The sequence below is a fragment of the Notothenia rossii genome (genome assembly GCF_949606895.1).
Source record: "Notothenia rossii genome assembly, chromosome: 1".
NCBI classification, from domain to species: Eukaryota; Metazoa; Chordata; class Actinopteri; order Perciformes; family Nototheniidae; genus Notothenia; species Notothenia rossii.
In genome coordinates this window covers 22,146,038-22,165,041 of record NC_136912.1, presented here as the reverse complement: position 1 = coordinate 22,165,041, position 19,004 = coordinate 22,146,038, and the positions used below count along the sequence as shown (strand labels likewise).

Genomic DNA, 19,004 nt, shown 5'->3' with positions numbered 1-19,004 from the left:
CATTCATTATGTATATTATTATCTATACAAACATTTTGTATACAAATATAGTATGAACTTGTATGTGTACGACTGAAAGAGAGCCAGAGAGATTATGTGTCATTCAGAGATTAGTGACCTTGCTCGAAGGGGGCTGCTAATAATGAAATAATAGCTGAGATGCCCTTGTTTCTGGCTCTGTCTGTCAGGCTGCCTGTCTGCCTCTCTGCTGCTGTGCTCGTCTGTAAAGCTGGCAATAGACTTCAAACAACATTTAGATTGGCTTGTTCTCACAGGCAATATGGCCGATTTGCGACCACACAGAAAAGCAGCACTGGAGTCTGTTTGTTGCAGCATGTGCAGGCCTCTTTTCACACTGTCTAGTTCAACCCTGAAGGTGCTTTTTTACTAACATATGGTTAATTGTGCTATATAACCTTTGTCCTATGTGGACACATTTCCAGTTTATCTGCTGTTTATTTAGACCTTTGCCACCTCTCCAACTTAAGTTGATGGTTTATAATTTAAAGCCTTTAGTTTGGCATACGGTTGTAAAGCCCCTTTTGATTTGTTATATTGGGCTTTAACATTTATTTGATTTTTTTAATTAGATCATGAAGCTGATTGGCACACATCTACATCCTTGCCCATGGTTTAGGGAGGAAATGAACCATTGCATTTTATGCTTTTTGTTATTTACTTTTTACTAACTATACCAGAATAGGTTTTAAATCAACGTATTGCTCCTGTATTTTATCTCGGAATGTAGTGCTGCCACGGCTCATGCTGTATCTGTTTCGCATTTCACTGTTGTTGTTTTTCTTAACTTGCTTCATGTCTTTCACTGCGCCTGTTGTTGATGAACAGTCTTTCAGTCACAGTGAACATACTGTACTGTACTGACATTTATTTAGCACTCAGTGGACAGCGCGTCAAGTTCCATTTGGTCTAAAGTATACTGCGGCCTTAGGTGTGCCTATGTGTCTGCCTGTCACTTACTATACTGTAGATTCAGTACACCTACACAACCAAAGAGAAACCTGTGTCTATAAAGGGAACACGCTGCCTCTAGCTCTTTATTGGTCTTTTCCTTAGCGGCACTGAGTCCACAGTTTCCATAGCATCAAGAAGAGCAGAGGCAGGAGACATGGATGAGAGTGAAAAATAGGCGTCCTATTTTAACTGTAGAAAAAAAGTTGAACCCGCTGCTCTTCTATCTCTCCTTCACTTTCTCTCTCCCTCTCATGCTCGTGCACTTCGTGTCCCGAGGCAAAGCTGAAATGGGTCGCCTTAACGCCGTGCTGCAACACTCATTATAACGACTGCATCTCTTACTCAGTTCTTCCGGTTTAGAGCCACTGGTCTTTGGTGTCTTATGACAGGAAGAGTTGTCACTTGTTGTTTGTCATAGTCAGATACAATCAGTCTGGTGTCATAGAGGAGATAGGTGTGATTTTTGCTGAGGCTCAGGAGTACAAACCTTACACCTGTTTTCCTTTCTGTCTCTCATTGAAGACATGTGTTTTGCTGTTGATTAGAATGCATGCAATATAGACAAAAATAAAGCATACTGTGTCTTAGTGTTTTTCGGTTGAAGTAACGTTCATGGGAGTTCCAGCTAATTGTTTTGGTTTTCTGGCCGGCCATTTTTTTCCGTTTTGGCGCACTCTCTCTGCTCCTATGTTGTTGTTTGTCAAAAATGCAGTTATAAGTGTGTAGAAATCAAAATCAGAGCTAATTAAGAGTACATATTAGACTTGGACCAGGTGGATAGACAACTCCAAACATAATTTGACATATAATGTGATATGTCAGTACTTTGCTTGAAGAAGAAGATACCTTATTAGTGTTAATAACTAGTTGTAGGCTGCCTCAGCCACTAATCAGTTATTGCAGTTCCCATGATCTGTTTTTTTGGCTAATCCACTATACCTTACCAATCAAGCTTCCTTATAATGTAATGGATACATAATCCTGTAATGCAGGGACAATTCTGCATGCTGGTCAAGATCCCTCCGCTTCGCGTCGGTCTCCTGACAGCGTCGGTATCCATTGATATGCAACCACACCAGGCGACCCTCTCAATATAGAATGTTCCAACGGAATGACATTGCCAGGCAACAGCTTGAGTCAATGTACTACTGACCTTCACATTCAGTGCGACAGGAAGTAAACTGAAACCCATTTAAAATGTTAATGTTAACAACTGTCATCCCAGTAAACCAAGTCTGCTGTAAGTGAACAAAGAAATGTTTAGAGCAAGAAAAAGTATCCGAATGATCATTAGATTTGAGTTTGGCCTCAGAAACTGTTTATTTAATAAATGTTTGTATCATTGCATGTTTATTTTGATCAGCAAAAGGAACCTGCAAGCTGGAGCTTATATTAAGCCTGACACTGGGGGTCAAAATGAATGCACTGGCTGCTCACTCTGTTTGTTGTCGACTGTAATATGCCTGTTTGTCAAACAGAATCAAGCACTCAGGTCACATTATTTGTATCAAGCATTTCAGTTCTAATAAAGAAAAGAACAGGGCTGTCACACGGCCAACCAACACGTACAGTACATGCTGAGGTGTGAATATCACGTACACAAACACACACTGACAACACTGCGCGGTCCTCCACTGAGTCAAAACTAACTTGCAGCCAACTTCATGTTCGATGGTTCTCAAAGCCAATCATAGCAGGGAACAGTAAAGAGTATTCCAAATAACTTGTCTCTGTTTCTCTCTGTGTTTGTATCTCCTCTGTTTTCTTTTAGATCATCAAAAGCTGGAGAGAGAGGCGAGGATTTGTCGTTTACTAAAGCACACCAACATCGGTGAGCTGCGAGTCCTCGATCTTAAAATATGCACAGTCCACACACTGATACTAACGGAAACACATATTTTGTTCAGGTCTCTGGTGAATCCTGCTATGGCTATTCATCTTTTAGACACAGTTATGAGAGAGACAAGTTTATCTGCGTGTGTGTGTGTGAGTCCGTACACACATATTTTTTAATGATGATCCATCTGTGTGCTCTCTCAGCTGAATCATCAGAAAACCATACACCAGTGACCCTTTAAACTCTTTCCTCCTCATTATACCTCAACAGAACCGGTCTCTCATCCTTTGTTATTTTCACACTCATCCAGTCATGTTCTTTCTGTTCCTCACTATCATTTTTTCCGCCACATCTGCGATTCAAGTCGGTTTCTCACGCTAACTTCTGCTTTTACAAAGTTTGAGGAAACCTATGATTGAACCTTTGAAATCTTAAAAAAGTAGACAAAGACAATATATGATGTATGGGCATTGTTGACTTTGACTGAGCAAAAGATACAATACACTTGTTTGGTCAATGTTAATATCCGTCAATATGGAAAAATGAATATGTATATTAATGCGCAAAAACAGATCATATGAAAGAGATATAGGATAGTATATTGAGATTGTAACAGTACATCATTTTTATCAATTGCCAAGCCACAACTGAAGCAAATCCAGAATTTGTATTTTCTCATATTAAATGTTTGAATAGATTTACAAAAAAGCCAAGGATTTGATCCTATATTCCTTCTTAATCCATGTTGAGCCCTCAGATGCCAGTTTAGATTTAAAGCTGTAATCATTAAATAGTTCACTGATTTAAATGGCGCACAGCTAACTGTATGAGTACAGGTTTGTTTCTTGGATTTGGTTTCATAGATCAACTGTAAACTATTTGTAAAAGGAAATGTAGCCTCAAGTTTGGCTTGAGTTTGTTTATAGGACAGGTTTAAGTCTTAGTTGTTCTCCAGTATTTAAACTAATCACCGTGATTGTAGCGATGGAACTGTGCTAAAAAACCTTTTGAGAATATATTCCTTACAACATGAATCATCACATTAAGCAGGGCTACAACATACTTTGCTTTGAAAACTCATTTTCATGATTTACATGCTCCACACTGCTTTGTTACATATTACCACCGTATTTCTGATACACCTGACAACTAACCAACTCTGACGAACCGCAACACAAAGGATAATGTGAATGATAAGAATTGGTACTAGTATTTGTGCGGCAGTATTGAATGCTTTTGGTTTCATCTGGCTTTTTCTTTTGTCTGTTTTTCTTTTCCCATTTTTCTTTGATCTCCTCAACAGTACGACTCCATGAAAGCATATCAGAAGAGGGTTTCCACTATCTGGTGTTTGATCTGTAAGTTACAGACTCTATTTCTCTCACACACACAAACACATACACACTGTAACATTGTGTACAGAAATGTTAGTGAAGATGGATTGGATTGGACCATTTTTTTCTTAAATCCTTTCCTAGTGTTTGGTGTAGTCCTTTTAGCTAGGTTGTAGCAAACTATTGATTTAGTAAACCAAATTGCACAAAAAGACTGCATTTTAGAAGGACACAGTTACAAGGACTACTGACAAAGCGTAGAGTTTGTACGGAACCAGAAGTAATGTTAAGTACAAACGAATTGCTGAATAAGATATTACCGGCAAAACACCCTTGGACACTCGTGTGGTCTCTCAATTACAAGGTATCCCGCCATAAAGCATATTATCGTTTATTTTACTTTAAATGGGACAATAATTTACAAAATGAAAATCATTCTGTATTGAGAGAGACTTAACGCTAGTAATTGGAACCAAAAACTTGTTAAGTAATGTTGACTGGGGTAATAAATCAAGTGAGAAGTAGTCATTTTCTCAACTGTCAGGTCAAGGTTGTAAACTATATTTAATTTGAACTAACAATACCCCTTTCATTTTCCACAGCCCAGCAATTAAACGTTTCGCCAACTTTTTTCAATTCAGTAATGCGTTATTCTTTGCTCTAATGAGGCCGTGTTTGAACTCAGCAACAGGCTCCTGACCTATATACTTCCTCCTGCATATGGACGTGTGAATGTGGTGGATGGGCTTAAAGCTGTGTGTGTTGTAAGTTATTTAGGTAACTGTGTAGTATAAACCTTTAAAAAAAAAAAAGAACGATTGTTGCAGTTATTGTTACAGAGACGGAAACATGTGCTGTATTGTTTTCCCTGTTCCTCCACAGCGTTACAGGAGGAGAGCTTTTCGAGGACATCGTGGCCAGGGAGTACTACAGTGAGGCTGATGCCAGGTAACACGCACACGCACACACAGTGCTGAGCACAGCAGCCATTATGCATCTCTGTCTATAACTGGTGGTGAGGGTGTGTATATGCTACATTTGTGTGTTTCACATATGGTCGTCTCAGGGGTGCGATACAGCTGCCTTGTCTAGTTATTTATAAAGGTGATTAACGACATATAGCCTGCGGTATTAATCATACATAACCTATCTTACACTGCCAGCTTTGTGTTAAAATACTTCTTCCCCAGAGAGAGAGAGAGAAAGGGAAAGAAAGAGTGTGTGTGTATCTGTTTCCTTGGTGTGACTTGGTTTGTCTATGTAATGTAATGCGTCAAATCTTGTGAAAAATGACTTACTGTAACCTGTCAAGAAAACAGCTTCACACATAAGTAGCCTTATGAGGGGGACTATGATATATTGCCAGTGATGTTTCCTCTTCTAATACTGTCAATTAATTCAGCTCCTCTTCTCTTCTCTGCCTTTCTTCCTATCCTTTTCTGTCTCTCCTTCCATTTGTTCCATGACAATCCTGTGCTTGTTCATTACCCTCCGGCACTCAGCCACTGCATACAGCAGATCCTCGAGAGTGTCCAGCACTGCCATGTTAATGGGATCGTCCACAGAGATCTGAAGGTTTGTATGACCGCAGCCTCTGCTGCAGCCATGTTCAGTCCTGACTGTGTACAACAGATGGCAACTTTCTAAAAGGCAAAGTGATTCCCTTTACACCCCTCACCCTTAGCGTCCAGACATTTTTCTTAATTTTACAATCTGTTAGTTGAATAAATTAAAATCAATATTTATGTTCATGTGTAGGAAAACATATTAGCATCATTATTTGCCAAAGTATTACATCTTTCCTGTAAAGAAGCACACGTTTTGAATAATTAATAAAGACGATTTGACCTTGACCTCAGCTTTAAAATAGTCTGCAATTCTGGTATGTAGAATAAGATTAAGACATACCAAACTGCAAAGGCTTAAGGCTCATATTGGAGAGTCTTATTGAGTATATGTTCTGGGCTCAATACCTGTCTTGTCAACATCAAGAACAAGTATCCTCATCTGATACTGCCCCTGATGTTGCATAGCGCATGCTAGCATCTTTATGTTTGTGTATGTGATGTCGTAGTACCCTGCGTGCATTGCTATGGTGACAGCAATAGGAGCAATCACAATCCAGTACCTCCGGAATGATCCACATTTGCATAATTATGATAAAATAATGTTGAGATTTGAAAGATTTTTTAAGGTCATGAATATTCTAATGATAGTTTTTATTCTCTCAAGCTCCAAAGAATGTTCTTTATGTCAAAGGAAAAGGGAAGAGAGAGCTCACAAATATTTTCAAATGTGCATATGTAGGTATACTGCAAGAAACATGTAGTAAATCAGACTTTATAAGAGGAGCTGTCCTTTTCTGGGGTGATGTTAAGTTTTCAAATACTTTATAATCGGAAGGATTTATTCATAATTATGTAAATGAGTATGTTGATGTTGTCCAGTTGTCAGTAAGTGTTCTGTTGAGTAATATTTCTGGCATAAAGTGAGTTCTCAAAGGCTGTCTGTGTTTAGAGTCTCTAAATGTTAGAAAATGTATTATTCATTAGAGAACCCTATCTAACTGGCCTTAGGTCAGCAAAGACCTTTCTGGGCCCTTTTGTGTGTGTCTGTGTGTTAGAGAGTGTGTTTAAGCGTTGCATATATTTATAGTTGTGCGAAATAATGCTAGTGTGCAGTGTGTGTTTTTCGTTACCCATATGTGACTGAGTCCCTTGATTTTACACCCACGTCTCCTGTTACACCACACCTCCCTCCTGTATCCTTCTCCCTGCAGTGTGCACTTTGTTCCCACTCATGGATTTTAACAGTGGATTGATGTTTTTGTGGACGAGCACATCATGTCTGCTACAAATTCACTCTCTCAGAATCCATGAGATTTTGGGCACAAGTCCACAGCTCCAGGGTGGAACATGTCCTTTGTCACGTAGAGATTTGGTCCCGTGCACATTTCTGTTTCTCTGTCATTTGTGTGGCAGAACGGGAGTTGCCTCAGACACTGATTTAAGAGCAGTTTAGCATCATTGACCCCTAATAGTTCGTATTAGGATTCGATTTAGCTAATCTGATTTTAGATCTGTGTCTGTGGGCAGCTTGTTCCCAGAGCGTGTGACCTCTCACCTCTAACCTGTTTGACTCCGCCCCCCCCAGCCTGAGAACCTTCTATTGGCCAGTAAGCTGAAGGGGGCGGCGGTCAAGTTGGCTGACTTTGGGCTGGCTATCGAGGTGCAGGGGGACCAGCAGGCATGGTTTGGTGAGTATTCATCCATCCATTTCTCAACCTGGATCAGTTGGTCAATCAAGCAAAGAACCAGTTGATCAATCAATCAATCAATCACTCATTTAGTTGCGAAACAGCCCAGTCATTGAATTGCCCACTCCTGCCTACCACTCCACATCTCCTCCCCCCTCCATATCACTTCTCCAGGTTTTGCCGGCACCCCGGGCTACTTGTCTCCGGAGGTACTGAGGAAAGACCCATATGGGAAGCCAGTGGACATGTGGGCTTGTGGTAAATAACACTCAAATTCTCTCAGTGCAGCTGTTTGAATGAAGTTGATGCTGAAGCTAAAGTCTTTATGGCATTCTGCAACAACACTGCAGCTTTATGTTGTGTGGAGTTTTAAATATAAGGGAATACTATGCTTTTGTTCTGTGTACAGTCCTGCAGTATGTTGGTATTTTCTTACCATGTCACTTCCTTTCAGGTGTGATATTATACATTCTGCTGGTGGGCTACCCTCCCTTCTGGGATGAGGACCAGCACCGCCTTTACCAGCAAATCAAGGCTGGAGCTTATGATGTAAGTGCACATACATATACATTACAAATGAAAACTAACATTGTATTGGTTTTAATAATTCATTTGAATGATTACATTATTTGTATACCTACTGAGTTCCTCAGCTGTTGGACATTAATTCAGCTAAAGGATGTTAAAATAAAAAGTGAATACACGAGTTATGACGCTATATTTTCTCCTTATTAATTTCTACGTCATTGTTTTACACTGTCTTCTTTTTGACTAGTTCCCATCCCCAGAGTGGGACACAGTCACTCCTGACGCCAAAGATCTGATCAACAAGATGCTAACCATCAACCCCAGTAAACGCATCACTTCCGCAGAGGCCCTCAAACATCCCTGGATCTGCGTATGTGGCGCACACACACAAATTACAGATATGCAGAACACTCAAATAAGCTGCTTCACAGTCAGATGCCTCATTAGCATCAATGATCCAACTTGTACAAACAAGCAAAGTCCCATTGCCCACAAATGCAAATGCCTACAATCCTGCCATCTATTGTTTCCATTCTCCCTTAATCCTCAAATCCTCTCATCTCCTTCCTGCAGCAACGGTCCACTGTAGCTTCCATGATGCACAGGCAGGAGACTGTGGAGTGCCTGAAGAAATTCAACGCCAGGAGGAAACTCAAGGTGAGTGTTCTGGCAATCCTTCATGTTTCTATTTATTTAGAATACATCTAGACATGTCTCTCTCCCCCTCTCTCTCTCTCTGTCTTCCATACTCAAGACTTTACAGAGTAACTTGAGTATAATATGACTTCTTCTCTAAGACCTTCAAGTTGACCTTTTGCTGTGCTCTTCTTTCTTGCTGTGAGCTTGTAATCAATCTCCCTATTTCTCACTATTCCTCTTCCTCCCTTTTTTTCTTCCAAATATTCTATGACTGCAGGGAGCCATATTGACCACCTTGCTGGTCACAAGAAACTTCTCAGGTATGTCTCTCTGAGCCTGGTATTCAATACCTGGTTATATATCCTATAAACTAAAGACATTTATGTTATAGAAACAGGAGGCTTCAAATACTTCTCAGCATTTTCTCTTGGTTTTAGTTTGGTTATCGTCATCACAAAAACAATCTTCTAGTCTTTGAGAAAATAAAGTCAGATTCGCTACAAATTTGGTAAAACATATGCGATGTGGCATTATTGAACTATAATATAGAATAGATTCTTTAAAACCTATTTGTTTATGCCTTCAGTCTGTTTTTTCTTGTTGAACAATTATTATTTTGGCACATAGGTGCTGTTGGTAAACAAAGCCACCTCTCTTTATCTCTCTAATCGTTCTATCATACCGTTTTGCATGCATTTCTTTTGACCTATGTCTATTTTCTCTGGCTCTCAATAGCCTGCTTTCTTTCTTCATTCTACAGTAAAATGCATTAGTGCATTTGTGTCTTTTATTCATCATTCTTTTTCCTTTTTTCAATTTGTTTTCCTCATTTTGTTTGGATTGTGGTTTCCGTTTGAGGTAAGATTTCTTAGAATGACAAGAAAATATGTGGGTGTGGGCAAAACTAAATAGTTTTGGTGTTAAGGCCTTACTTACTCTTTTACTATCAAATCACATATGCATGAGGTAAAGTGTTTGGTATTCAAAAGAATAAATTGGAGCTCACGCTTGCAAACGTTCCAATATGAGATAAGAATGACATTTTGAGAAAGGATACAGCATGTTTTTTTATGCAATCCGGTGTTTGGGGTTTCTTTATGCCTTGGTAAATCAAAGAGAGAATAGTGGTGGGATTGTATGTGTGGGTGCTAGTGGTTAAGTGCATGTGTATGAGCGCAAATGTATACTTAAAATGCTGTGTGGGTCTGTTGGAGATGTGTTTATTACCCCTATCATCACATCCTAAATACACACCCATCCTTCAGCCCTTCATGTGAATTAGTATTTAGTAGGAAGGCTGACTTGCATAAATGAAGATGTTATTTGAGCATCTGTTGCATTGCATTATGGATCTTGCAGTTGGATTTTGCACCTGGAGTTTGAAGATAAGCACAGTTGACTGATATGCTTGCTGCATGTTAGTGTAGCCTCAGGCTTCTGTTTGTGAACTCTCCTGCTGACGTTTTGTCTATTTCTTTCATTCTGCAGCAGCCAAGAGTTTGCTCAACAAGAAGGCAGATGCTGTAAAGGTGGGTTGCTTTGCTCAGTGAACAAAATGCATTGTTAAATGCATTTGTTTGCTCAATCTGTTCAGTGTCTGAAGGGCCTTCCAGATAATAACTATGCATTGTGCACAAAATGACATTACCATTCAGGGAGAGTCACTGCATGCGGGGGGCAATGGTTGTTATATTTTTAGCTTAATCTCCTTTTTCCTTCAATTAATGATTTGACAAGTACACATTTACTTATTTATAAATAACAGTTTAATCTATTGGCACAGTTTATGTGGCCATTGAATACATGTTTTATTACCTGTAGGTTGCTACCTTATCGGACAGCATGGTTTATTCAAAAATAGATTCAAACAATTGTCTTCTTATCTCTCCAAGTTTTACAGTCTGCTTGTATTCTCATAAGTCTAGCACCTTAGAAACACAATCAGTTTCCCTTTGAATACTTTTTTTTCAGAACAGTCTAGTTTAAACAAGCTCTTGTGCTTCTGCATATGTCTATAGTAAAGCTTTACTCAATACAACTACCCTCCTGCTAAGTGTTCTTTATACAAAACACAGATTTGATTAAGATGTCTCGCTTGGTTACAATGTTAGACTCGGTAACATCACATCTATGGGACACATGAGTTGGGATGATCTCTTTGGAGTGAACCATAGCCAGAGTGTGTGTGTTAAAGTGTGTATGCACAAATGTTTGTCTGAAAAGTGAGTATGTGTCATATCCCCTCTACACTGCCCCCTGCAGGTCAACAACAAAGCCAACACAGTGACCAGTCCTAAAGAAACTGGCCCTACCCCTACTCTGGTATTAACACACCTTGTCCTACACCCGCACCTTCATCCACAACACCTCTAATACCCCCCCCCACACACACACACACACACCCTTTTGTGAAGGAGGTACAGGTTCACCCTTTAAAACAGGCTCAGATCATGTATCGTTTGCTGCCGCCTTGCTTGAGAAGACTTACATTCTTAACCAGGTGTATAGGAATAAATCAAATAAAATGAGTGGAACAGATGTCTAGCTAAAGACATCTGTTTCACTCTATCTATTTCAGGCTATCCCTGAAATAGTGTGTTTCAGCTTTTAAGGCTGCACTGCATGTCGCTGCTCCAGCATATTTGATACAGCTACCCATAAAGAATCAACTATTAACAATTCAGATTGATGTTTTCATTTAATCATCTGAATTAGCATGCATGGAGCATACATAGAATGTTTATGTTGCTGAAACAATAAGCCTTTACACACACCTTTGGATTGGAGTGTGTTTTTAAATATTTAATAAGGAGCAACCTCTACCTCTTCCCTCACCCCCCCCCCCCCCTCTCTCTCACCATGCATGTGCTCTTCTATATGGCATACATGTACCTTGGTGCTCTCAGTTGTGCGTTTAAAGTATTAAGTACGTCCAGGGTTTGCTACTCACACAGAGTAGATTGTCTGTGCATGGTTGGAGTGTGAGGATGTTGCGTTATGATGCTACCTTCCTAAGTGTTTTGGCTGTCACTCATTGGCTGGTGCATGGTGTCTGCTGACTGGCTGTCTACGTCAGGCCACATGACTGTTGCTCTGCATGATGTCAAAGGCTTTCTGTTCCCCCATTTGCTGTGAAGAAGATTACGCATGACCACAGGCACATGGCATCTCTCTCTTTCTCAAGCCTTCTCTCGCTCTCTCTCTATCATAATGTACACACACACACGCGCGCATGCACACACACACACACACACACACACACACACACACACACACACACACACACACACACACACACACACACACACACACACACACACACACACACACACACACACACACACACACACACACACACACACACACACACACACACACACACACACACACACACACACACACACACACAGAGATATACAGGCTGCTGATGTTGTAATCTAGTGTAATTGGCAGAGTGATTAAAAGGACTGAGCGGGTCATAAGGATTGATTCAGCAGAAGCCCAGACTTTTGATTACCAAGGCAGGACACTTTAGTGGGCTGGTGAGAGAAATGCAGAAAAATACATTGAGACATGTAATTTAGGAGGAGAGAGAAAAGGGTGAAGAATGAAAAGCAAGGGGAAAGAAAAATAGAAGAGATGTATGTATAAACAGATAGATAGATGGATAGACAGATGGATAGATAGATGGATAGACAGATGGATAGATAGATGGATAGACAGATGGATAGTTAGATAGATGGATAGATGGATGGATAGATAGATGGATAGACAGATGGATAGTTAGATGGATAGATAGATGGATACAATTTAAGTTTTGAAAATGAACATTTCCTATAACAGTTTCGTTATCATCATACCTTTTCTGTTTCACAAGTTCTTTGTAATGTGTTCCCTTTAGGAACCACAGACAACTGTGATTCACAACCCTGTGGATGGAAACAAGGTATTGCAATAAAACCACCTCTTTGTTAGATGCATTTATTGATATGAAATACGTTTTCTCCTGTACCTTTAGATATTTTCCACTGCCAATTAGTAACAAAAGTGCACCAACCGTTAAACGGCACGTCTTGTACTCTTATACAATCAACTGTTTGTAAATGATTTTCATCAGGGCACCCTGGTGGCCTAGGCTAGGGGTTTAAGACCCTAACCATGTAAACTGATTTAAGCCCAGCCGGGGATTTTTGTTGCATTTCATTTACTCTACTCTACTCTGCTCTCTACTCTACTATCTCCACTCTTGTTTCCTTTCAGCTATTTGACAATTAAAGAAAATTAAGACAAATTGTCCCCACATTGCGTGTTATAGTAAAGTAAAATCTGACTTTGCAAAAATATGAATTATATTTCAACACTTATTTAAATATCAAATATGAGATGTACTACGTCATTATTGATACATACATTGCACATTCAAATTCTGTATGTTCTCATTCTTTGGCAGGAGTCCATTGAGAGTGCCAACACCACCATTGAGGATGACGATGTAAAAGGTAAGGAAAGCCTGATTTTGATTTACTTACTTACTCTCAGTTCTCTTTTGCAAAGCAGTTAAAATGCACAGCAAGAACAATATTTGTCATCCCTTTGGCCCTGTCTGGCCTTCATCTCCTCTCACTAAATGCAGTCCGCCCTGTTGGTTTTCTATCGAGCACTCCCTCGCATCAGCTTTTTGAGTTTGAACTCCCTATGTTTTCACTAATGTTTCTGTTTTCTACTTTTTTCTTCCCCTTCTTATGTTTTGTTGTTCTTTTTTAAATAATTCCTATTGTGCCATACACGAATGCCCTTTATTTACATCCCCATCGTAACAAACACCCAACAACCATTCACACACACATCTATACCTCCACTGACAGCCCTTCGTCTGGGCAGCTTAGTGGGCAGTATCTTGAGCTCTAAGAGCCGCTCCTCACAGATTTCTGACTCAAGACTGACTCCGACCTCCTCAGTTCAGAGTAAGTCTCTCGGCAGTGAGGGGGAGATGCCCTGTATTGTTCCCCTCTTGTTACCTTGTCATCCTTGAATAAACAATTCTCTCTCTATAAATCACTCAAATGCTCTGTTCCTGATGTTCAAATAATGTCCCTAGGTTCAGATAAAATGGTTTTTGATACAGTTCATGGTTAGAGATTGTATCCTATACTATCCCTTCTCCAGTGAAATATAACCTCTGTTTTTGACCCCTAAATATCTGCTCCCTCCATTCCAGTTATTATTCAGTTTTTAAATGGAAAAAGATACTCTCCTGCTGTATATTTGAGTTTTGAAGACACAGATGGTCTTCCCACTCCTCTATTTGCCCTCTGTTCTGACTTACCCAAATATCACATAGTAAAAAGCTGACTCACACGCACACACTCATACTACACATAATATTGAAGCTAATGGAAGAGAAATACTGATTTATACATTTCTTTACTATTTAACATGTTTTTTTGTTGCACAAATTAAGTATTTTTTGAATATCCCCCAGCCTGCACCAATAACAATAAAGGTAACTGTCAACTTTGCTTAGTTGAAACTGCTTTTCTTGCAAAGAATTGCATCTGAGCATTGGTTTGTCTATGTTGATTTCAAGCTTTGTTGTTTGAAATGAATCGTGTCATCTTCCATTGTTCTGCCTGATATCACTATTAGTCATGGGAGGCTTCCTGTTGTTATGTTACAAGATATGAAAAAGCTAACATGTGTGCAGAATTTTTCTGAGTGCCACCCATTTCTAATAACTTTGAACCCCTGCTAATTCGTAGACTATTCCCCATTTGAACCTGATTTGATGTCAGATTTCTGCACACAGACCAACATTTGCCTGAAATACAGTAACAAATAACATTTTTAACATCAGTTTGTGGAGTAAATAATTGTCTGGGATCTTTTGTTGTAGCTCGCAAACAGGAAATCATCAAAGTTACTGAGCAGTTGATTGAGTCTATCAACAATGGAGACTTTGATTCCTATGCGTAAGTTTCTTTCTTTCTGCATTTGTACATTTGTATCATCTAAATATGATATGTACTGTCTTGTTTACCAACCTTTGCTTATTCTTTATCCTTTTTGGTGTAACAGGAAGATTTGTGATCCTGGTCTAACTTCCTTTGAGCCGGAGGCCCTGGGCAACCTGGTGGAAGGACATGACTTCCATCGCTTTTACTTTGAAAATGGTAAAAAAAATGATCATGACTTTTGCAAAGAACTGATTATGGCAGCATCATCATTGCTTCTACCAGCCAAAGAACTAACTATTGCAGTAGACAGTTGCATGTGGCCTGAAGCTGTTCAGAGTAGTGGAAATGTATCATAAGCGTGGGTCGGGGGTTGCTCCAAATATTGCAAGTAGCCAGCTGGATCCCAACCCAATCTAGGAACTCAGAAATCAAGTCTGGCCTTTGCAAGGACGAACGATTGCGTATTATTAATTCCCATTAATTCGATTTTTTAACTGCGTAAAAATGTGCATTAGATTTTGTGTAAATTTTGTAAAATGTTGTAGGCAGACATCAACAACTAACTACAATAGCTCACACACTACAATAACTGTTATCTCACAGGAGCCATATCTATAAATGCATGCAGCATTATGATCCAAGAAGAAAATCCTGTGAAGGCAGGTCCGAAGCATAATCAGTTGTTAGGAAGCAGGTGTGCAGGGAAAATGCTGCGATGAACAAGAAGGCAGTGGTGGGGTAACAATAATATATAATGCTATAAATGTAATTAAATTCAACATTTTGAAAATAAGGAAGACCCCCGACACAGTAAAAGGAATTAAGCGTTGATAGATAGAGAGTAGTGAATTATTGGGTATGAGCTAAATAGTTTTTCTATATCAACATTTAGTCCAATCAGTTAAAAGTTCATGTTTGCTGGTGCACTACATAGACATGTCTGTGGTTATGGAGCAACCTTGGAGCAAAACATGAATAATGACTGCTATAAATGGCAAAATGTCCTTAGTCAGGATAAAAATAGTTCAGATAAACCAGATATGTCCTAGAAACCTCAATCACTTGGCGAGCCTGTGCTTATCCACTATCCAACGTCAACATTTGGGGACTTTTTGTTCCTCTTATTTAAATACCAGTTAGTAATCTAGGTAGGGTCAGTACTCCAAAACCCGAGTGACATGATGATAACCATTTAATATGATACTCAGTGACACTTCTTATTAGAATGAGACCCTGTGTCTCAATGGGGTTATCTGCATAAATAAAGTATAATTGCATTTGTATAAATGTTTCTCTCTTCTAGCTCTGTCCAAAGGGAACAAGCCAGTGCACACCATCCTCCTGAACCCACACGTGCACCTAATTGGGGAAAATGCAGCGTGCATTGCCTATATTCGACTGACCCAGTACATGGATACCAACGGCATGCCCCGCACCATGCAGTCTGAAGAGACCCGTGTGTGGCACCGTCGTGACGGCAAGTGGCAGAACATCCACTTTCATCGTTCGGGCTCGCCCAGCATCCCCTCCCAGTAAGAGACAGTAAGAAACCGACAGCAGAAACTTTGTAACAAAGACATTGTTACAAAGTACAAAAACATTTTTTTGTTTATTGTTGATCTCCAGTGGTTTAAATTATCACCTTACTACAGTGTTGCAGGTGTGCTCCCCCTACACCCAACCTTATCTATCAATTTGTGGTCAAATCAGGTGCAACAGTCACTTTTTAACATAGAGGGCAGTGACATTTTTCTGCCTAAAGTTTAAAGTAGCTAACTAAAATGGAATTGACAGGTTTCAAGCTATCCATTTATCAAGGCACACAATGCAGAATTTTAAATGATGCAGACTTAACACTCAAATGTTGTTGTGATTTCTAAAGTCTTCTTATTTTGTTAGCTAGCTAACTAATGATAGAGTTAGCTAACACTAGAACTTGTGACTTGGTCTGAGACTGAAAACCTATTTTATTGAAGTTTTCCAGCTGAATCATGTAAATTGAGAATGAGAAAAATAGACAACACACTCCATACTACAGAGTAAGTACACTGCTTCAACATGTAAATAATCCAAAGCTTGACAGACCAGCTTTGCTTTGTTACTTAGCTATTATGAAAATATTCTTTTTTACAGGCTGATCTTTAGAAACTGTCGGTTGCAAAGGTGGGGCATTTAAGGGCATTTTTCTTGACCAACATACGCCGAAAAAGGCACAGCTGTAACCCCATTTATGTATTCACTTCTTTAAACCAAATTCCCCCTCTGTCCATGAAAACACAAGGCTCAGTTATTCTGAAACTTAACTGAGGTCCCCAAACTTGAACATGGACAAAAATGAATGAATCATAAAAGTGTGCAACAAGCAAAGTCTGTAAACCCCTACATATTCCCGAAAAGAAGTATATACTGTACAAAGCCCTTACACAACAGGTGTGTGAGGGCTTTTCCCAGTAAGTAATACCAGTAAGCCAGCATGCTCAATGGTATTATTCCCTGGCCTTTTGATGTTATTATTCAATGCTGTCCCTCCTTCTTTCCTGCTTTTTTTATCTCCCAATTTCGGCTGTGAATTGTGGTCGAATGATATTCTGTAGGAAACTAAATGCTGTATACATTGACATGTATGATCTCTCTCTCTTTCTATGTTTTGCAGTTAATGGAATATCAACATTTGGTCCAAGAAGAAAATCCCATCAGCAAATCTAGTAGGGCAGTCAACTAGCCAACCCATGACTGCTCTCTGACCTTTGAGCCTTCTATGAGGACATGACATCGCAGGATACAAGTATTAATACATTTTACTGTAATGGCATTTTATTAATGGACATCAGTCGAAAACCACCACCGGGTGGCTGCACACCGTATTTGAACATTATGAAAAAGAGCATATTGACATTCTTTTTGTTTGTTTTTTAAGATGTTTTGGTATGCATTTTAAATATAAATTAGAGATGTTTAAAAATCTACTACTGTAACCTCTCCCAAAAATTAGTTCGGTATTTTTATGTGTATTTATGTGTGTGCAATACAGAAACATTTGGAAGATCAGAATGTTAAAATTGAGCTTGCTTTAGTTCTGGTGATGTATATACATTGTGATTGTTGATAAAAACAAACATTGAAATTGCTATTCTTGCTATCAGAGGAATTAAGAGTTTACGTAAAATCCAGTTTATTATTTATGTTTGCTATGAGCTAAGTCATAATGTTTGAATTGTCCAATTTCAATCTATAATACTAATTTAAATGTAAAGAAAAGCAGAGCAGCTTACACTTTGCATCGAGATATGTTTGCCTTTATATCAGTGAAATAAGAAATAAGAGAATGTAGCATATATGTAATATATGAAAATTCAAGACTATTGTGTAGTGCATGGGGGGGAATATTGTAAGTAAGATCATATAAAACTATAATATCTTCTGTTTGATTTGTGAATCACTGACTTGTTTGTTTGCATATGTTAATGTTGTGCATCAGTCCTGTCCCAAATGTTTCTTATGTCCTCCAGTATCATGGAACTGTTGTAAAAACAAAAACACAGTAATGGTTAAAATCCAGCGTAAATATCAAACCTCATATCTAAGAGGAGGGAAAATGGCACCCCTTACATTTTGTATAAGAATTAGAAGAAAAAAAAACTCATTTTTCATAATGTTTGTACTTGTATTGTATGACTGTATGTAGGGTTTTTGTTATTTTATTATTGTTATTATTTTAAGCGTGCTACTTTGCCAATTGTAAGGGAGGAGTCAGAGAGGATGAAGATATAGCATAGCACTGTAGTCCACCCTTTGAAAGGGCAAGTGTTAACCTAACGATTGGGCTTATAAATCCAGAGGGTCACAAGAGCATTGGATTAAAGAACGTAGCCGTCAGACCAGAGGAAGGAGTCCAATACATGTTGGGATGTCTTCCTTGGCGATCAGTGCTTCTACCAACCAGTGACCTCCTCACCACTGCAGGACAATGCCAGTGTCTTCTTCATCCTTACTATTTGCTCTTTTCAATTGGTCTCTTCTTTTGTAAGGGGAATATATGATAAACATTTCTTTTGACGAAACGTATGATGTCAATGCATTGCACCACTCCTTATATGGTTTGAACCTGTTGCCAGCACGGCAAAGGATGGCTTAACATGTTTAAGAAATAAATAAATCAGCTAAAAGGTGTGATAATGAATGAGTTTTACCTTGTTTTGTGTTGCTGGATGCTCAGTGTTATCCTGGAGGTAGAGGTGGAGGGCATCTGCTGATGTTTGACTTGACGTTAACTCATTGACATATTTCTTTCTGATATTTGCTTAGTCCTCACACACTCGTTGAATATAGATGCATGATAGTTTTATTCAAATTGATTTTTATATATATAAAAAACACATGCACATCTAACAATATCAATCAGTACAAGTTATCAATAGATCCTCTAAACTTTCTATAACCTGAATCATTAAATGCTTTTGGTGGCAATAAGATAGGTGGTGGGA

The 19,004-nt window shown here is 39.0% G+C and overlaps 1 protein-coding gene across 6 annotated transcripts in view; it reads left to right on the top strand.

The window, feature by feature from the left end:
• The window catches only part of camk2d2 (calcium/calmodulin-dependent protein kinase (CaM kinase) II delta 2), a 32,070-nt gene extending 13,370 nt beyond the window's left edge, over positions 1-18,700 (top strand). Inside the window, exons 3-22 of one of the 6 annotated variants that reach the window (XM_079668247.1) lie at positions 2,744-2,803; positions 4,113-4,167; positions 5,026-5,091; positions 5,646-5,718; positions 7,297-7,399; positions 7,574-7,657; positions 7,854-7,948; positions 8,175-8,297; positions 8,501-8,584; positions 8,844-8,886; positions 10,055-10,095; positions 10,829-10,888; positions 12,468-12,512; positions 13,017-13,065; positions 13,432-13,530; positions 14,049-14,069; positions 14,460-14,535; positions 14,642-14,736; positions 15,824-16,052; positions 17,174-18,700. In XM_079668247.1, the coding sequence (XP_079524373.1) occupies positions 2,744-2,803; positions 4,113-4,167; positions 5,026-5,091; positions 5,646-5,718; positions 7,297-7,399; positions 7,574-7,657; positions 7,854-7,948; positions 8,175-8,297; positions 8,501-8,584; positions 8,844-8,886; positions 10,055-10,095; positions 10,829-10,888; positions 12,468-12,512; positions 13,017-13,065; positions 13,432-13,530; positions 14,049-14,069; positions 14,460-14,535; positions 14,642-14,736; positions 15,824-16,052; positions 17,174-17,177 (1,505 nt within the window). In that variant the 3' untranslated portion in view covers positions 17,178-18,700. Of the gene's footprint in view, positions 1-2,743; positions 2,804-4,112; positions 4,168-5,025; positions 5,092-5,645; positions 5,719-7,296; positions 7,400-7,573; positions 7,658-7,853; positions 7,949-8,174; positions 8,298-8,500; positions 8,585-8,843; positions 8,887-10,054; positions 10,096-10,828; positions 10,889-12,467; positions 12,513-13,016; positions 13,066-13,431; positions 13,531-14,048; positions 14,070-14,459; positions 14,536-14,641; positions 14,737-15,823; positions 16,063-17,173 lie in introns of all 6 variants that reach the window. The other 5 variants (XM_079668243.1, XM_079668242.1, XM_079668245.1 and 2 more) reach the window with 5 other exon arrangements.
• Positions 18,701-19,004: the final 304 nt, after the last annotated feature.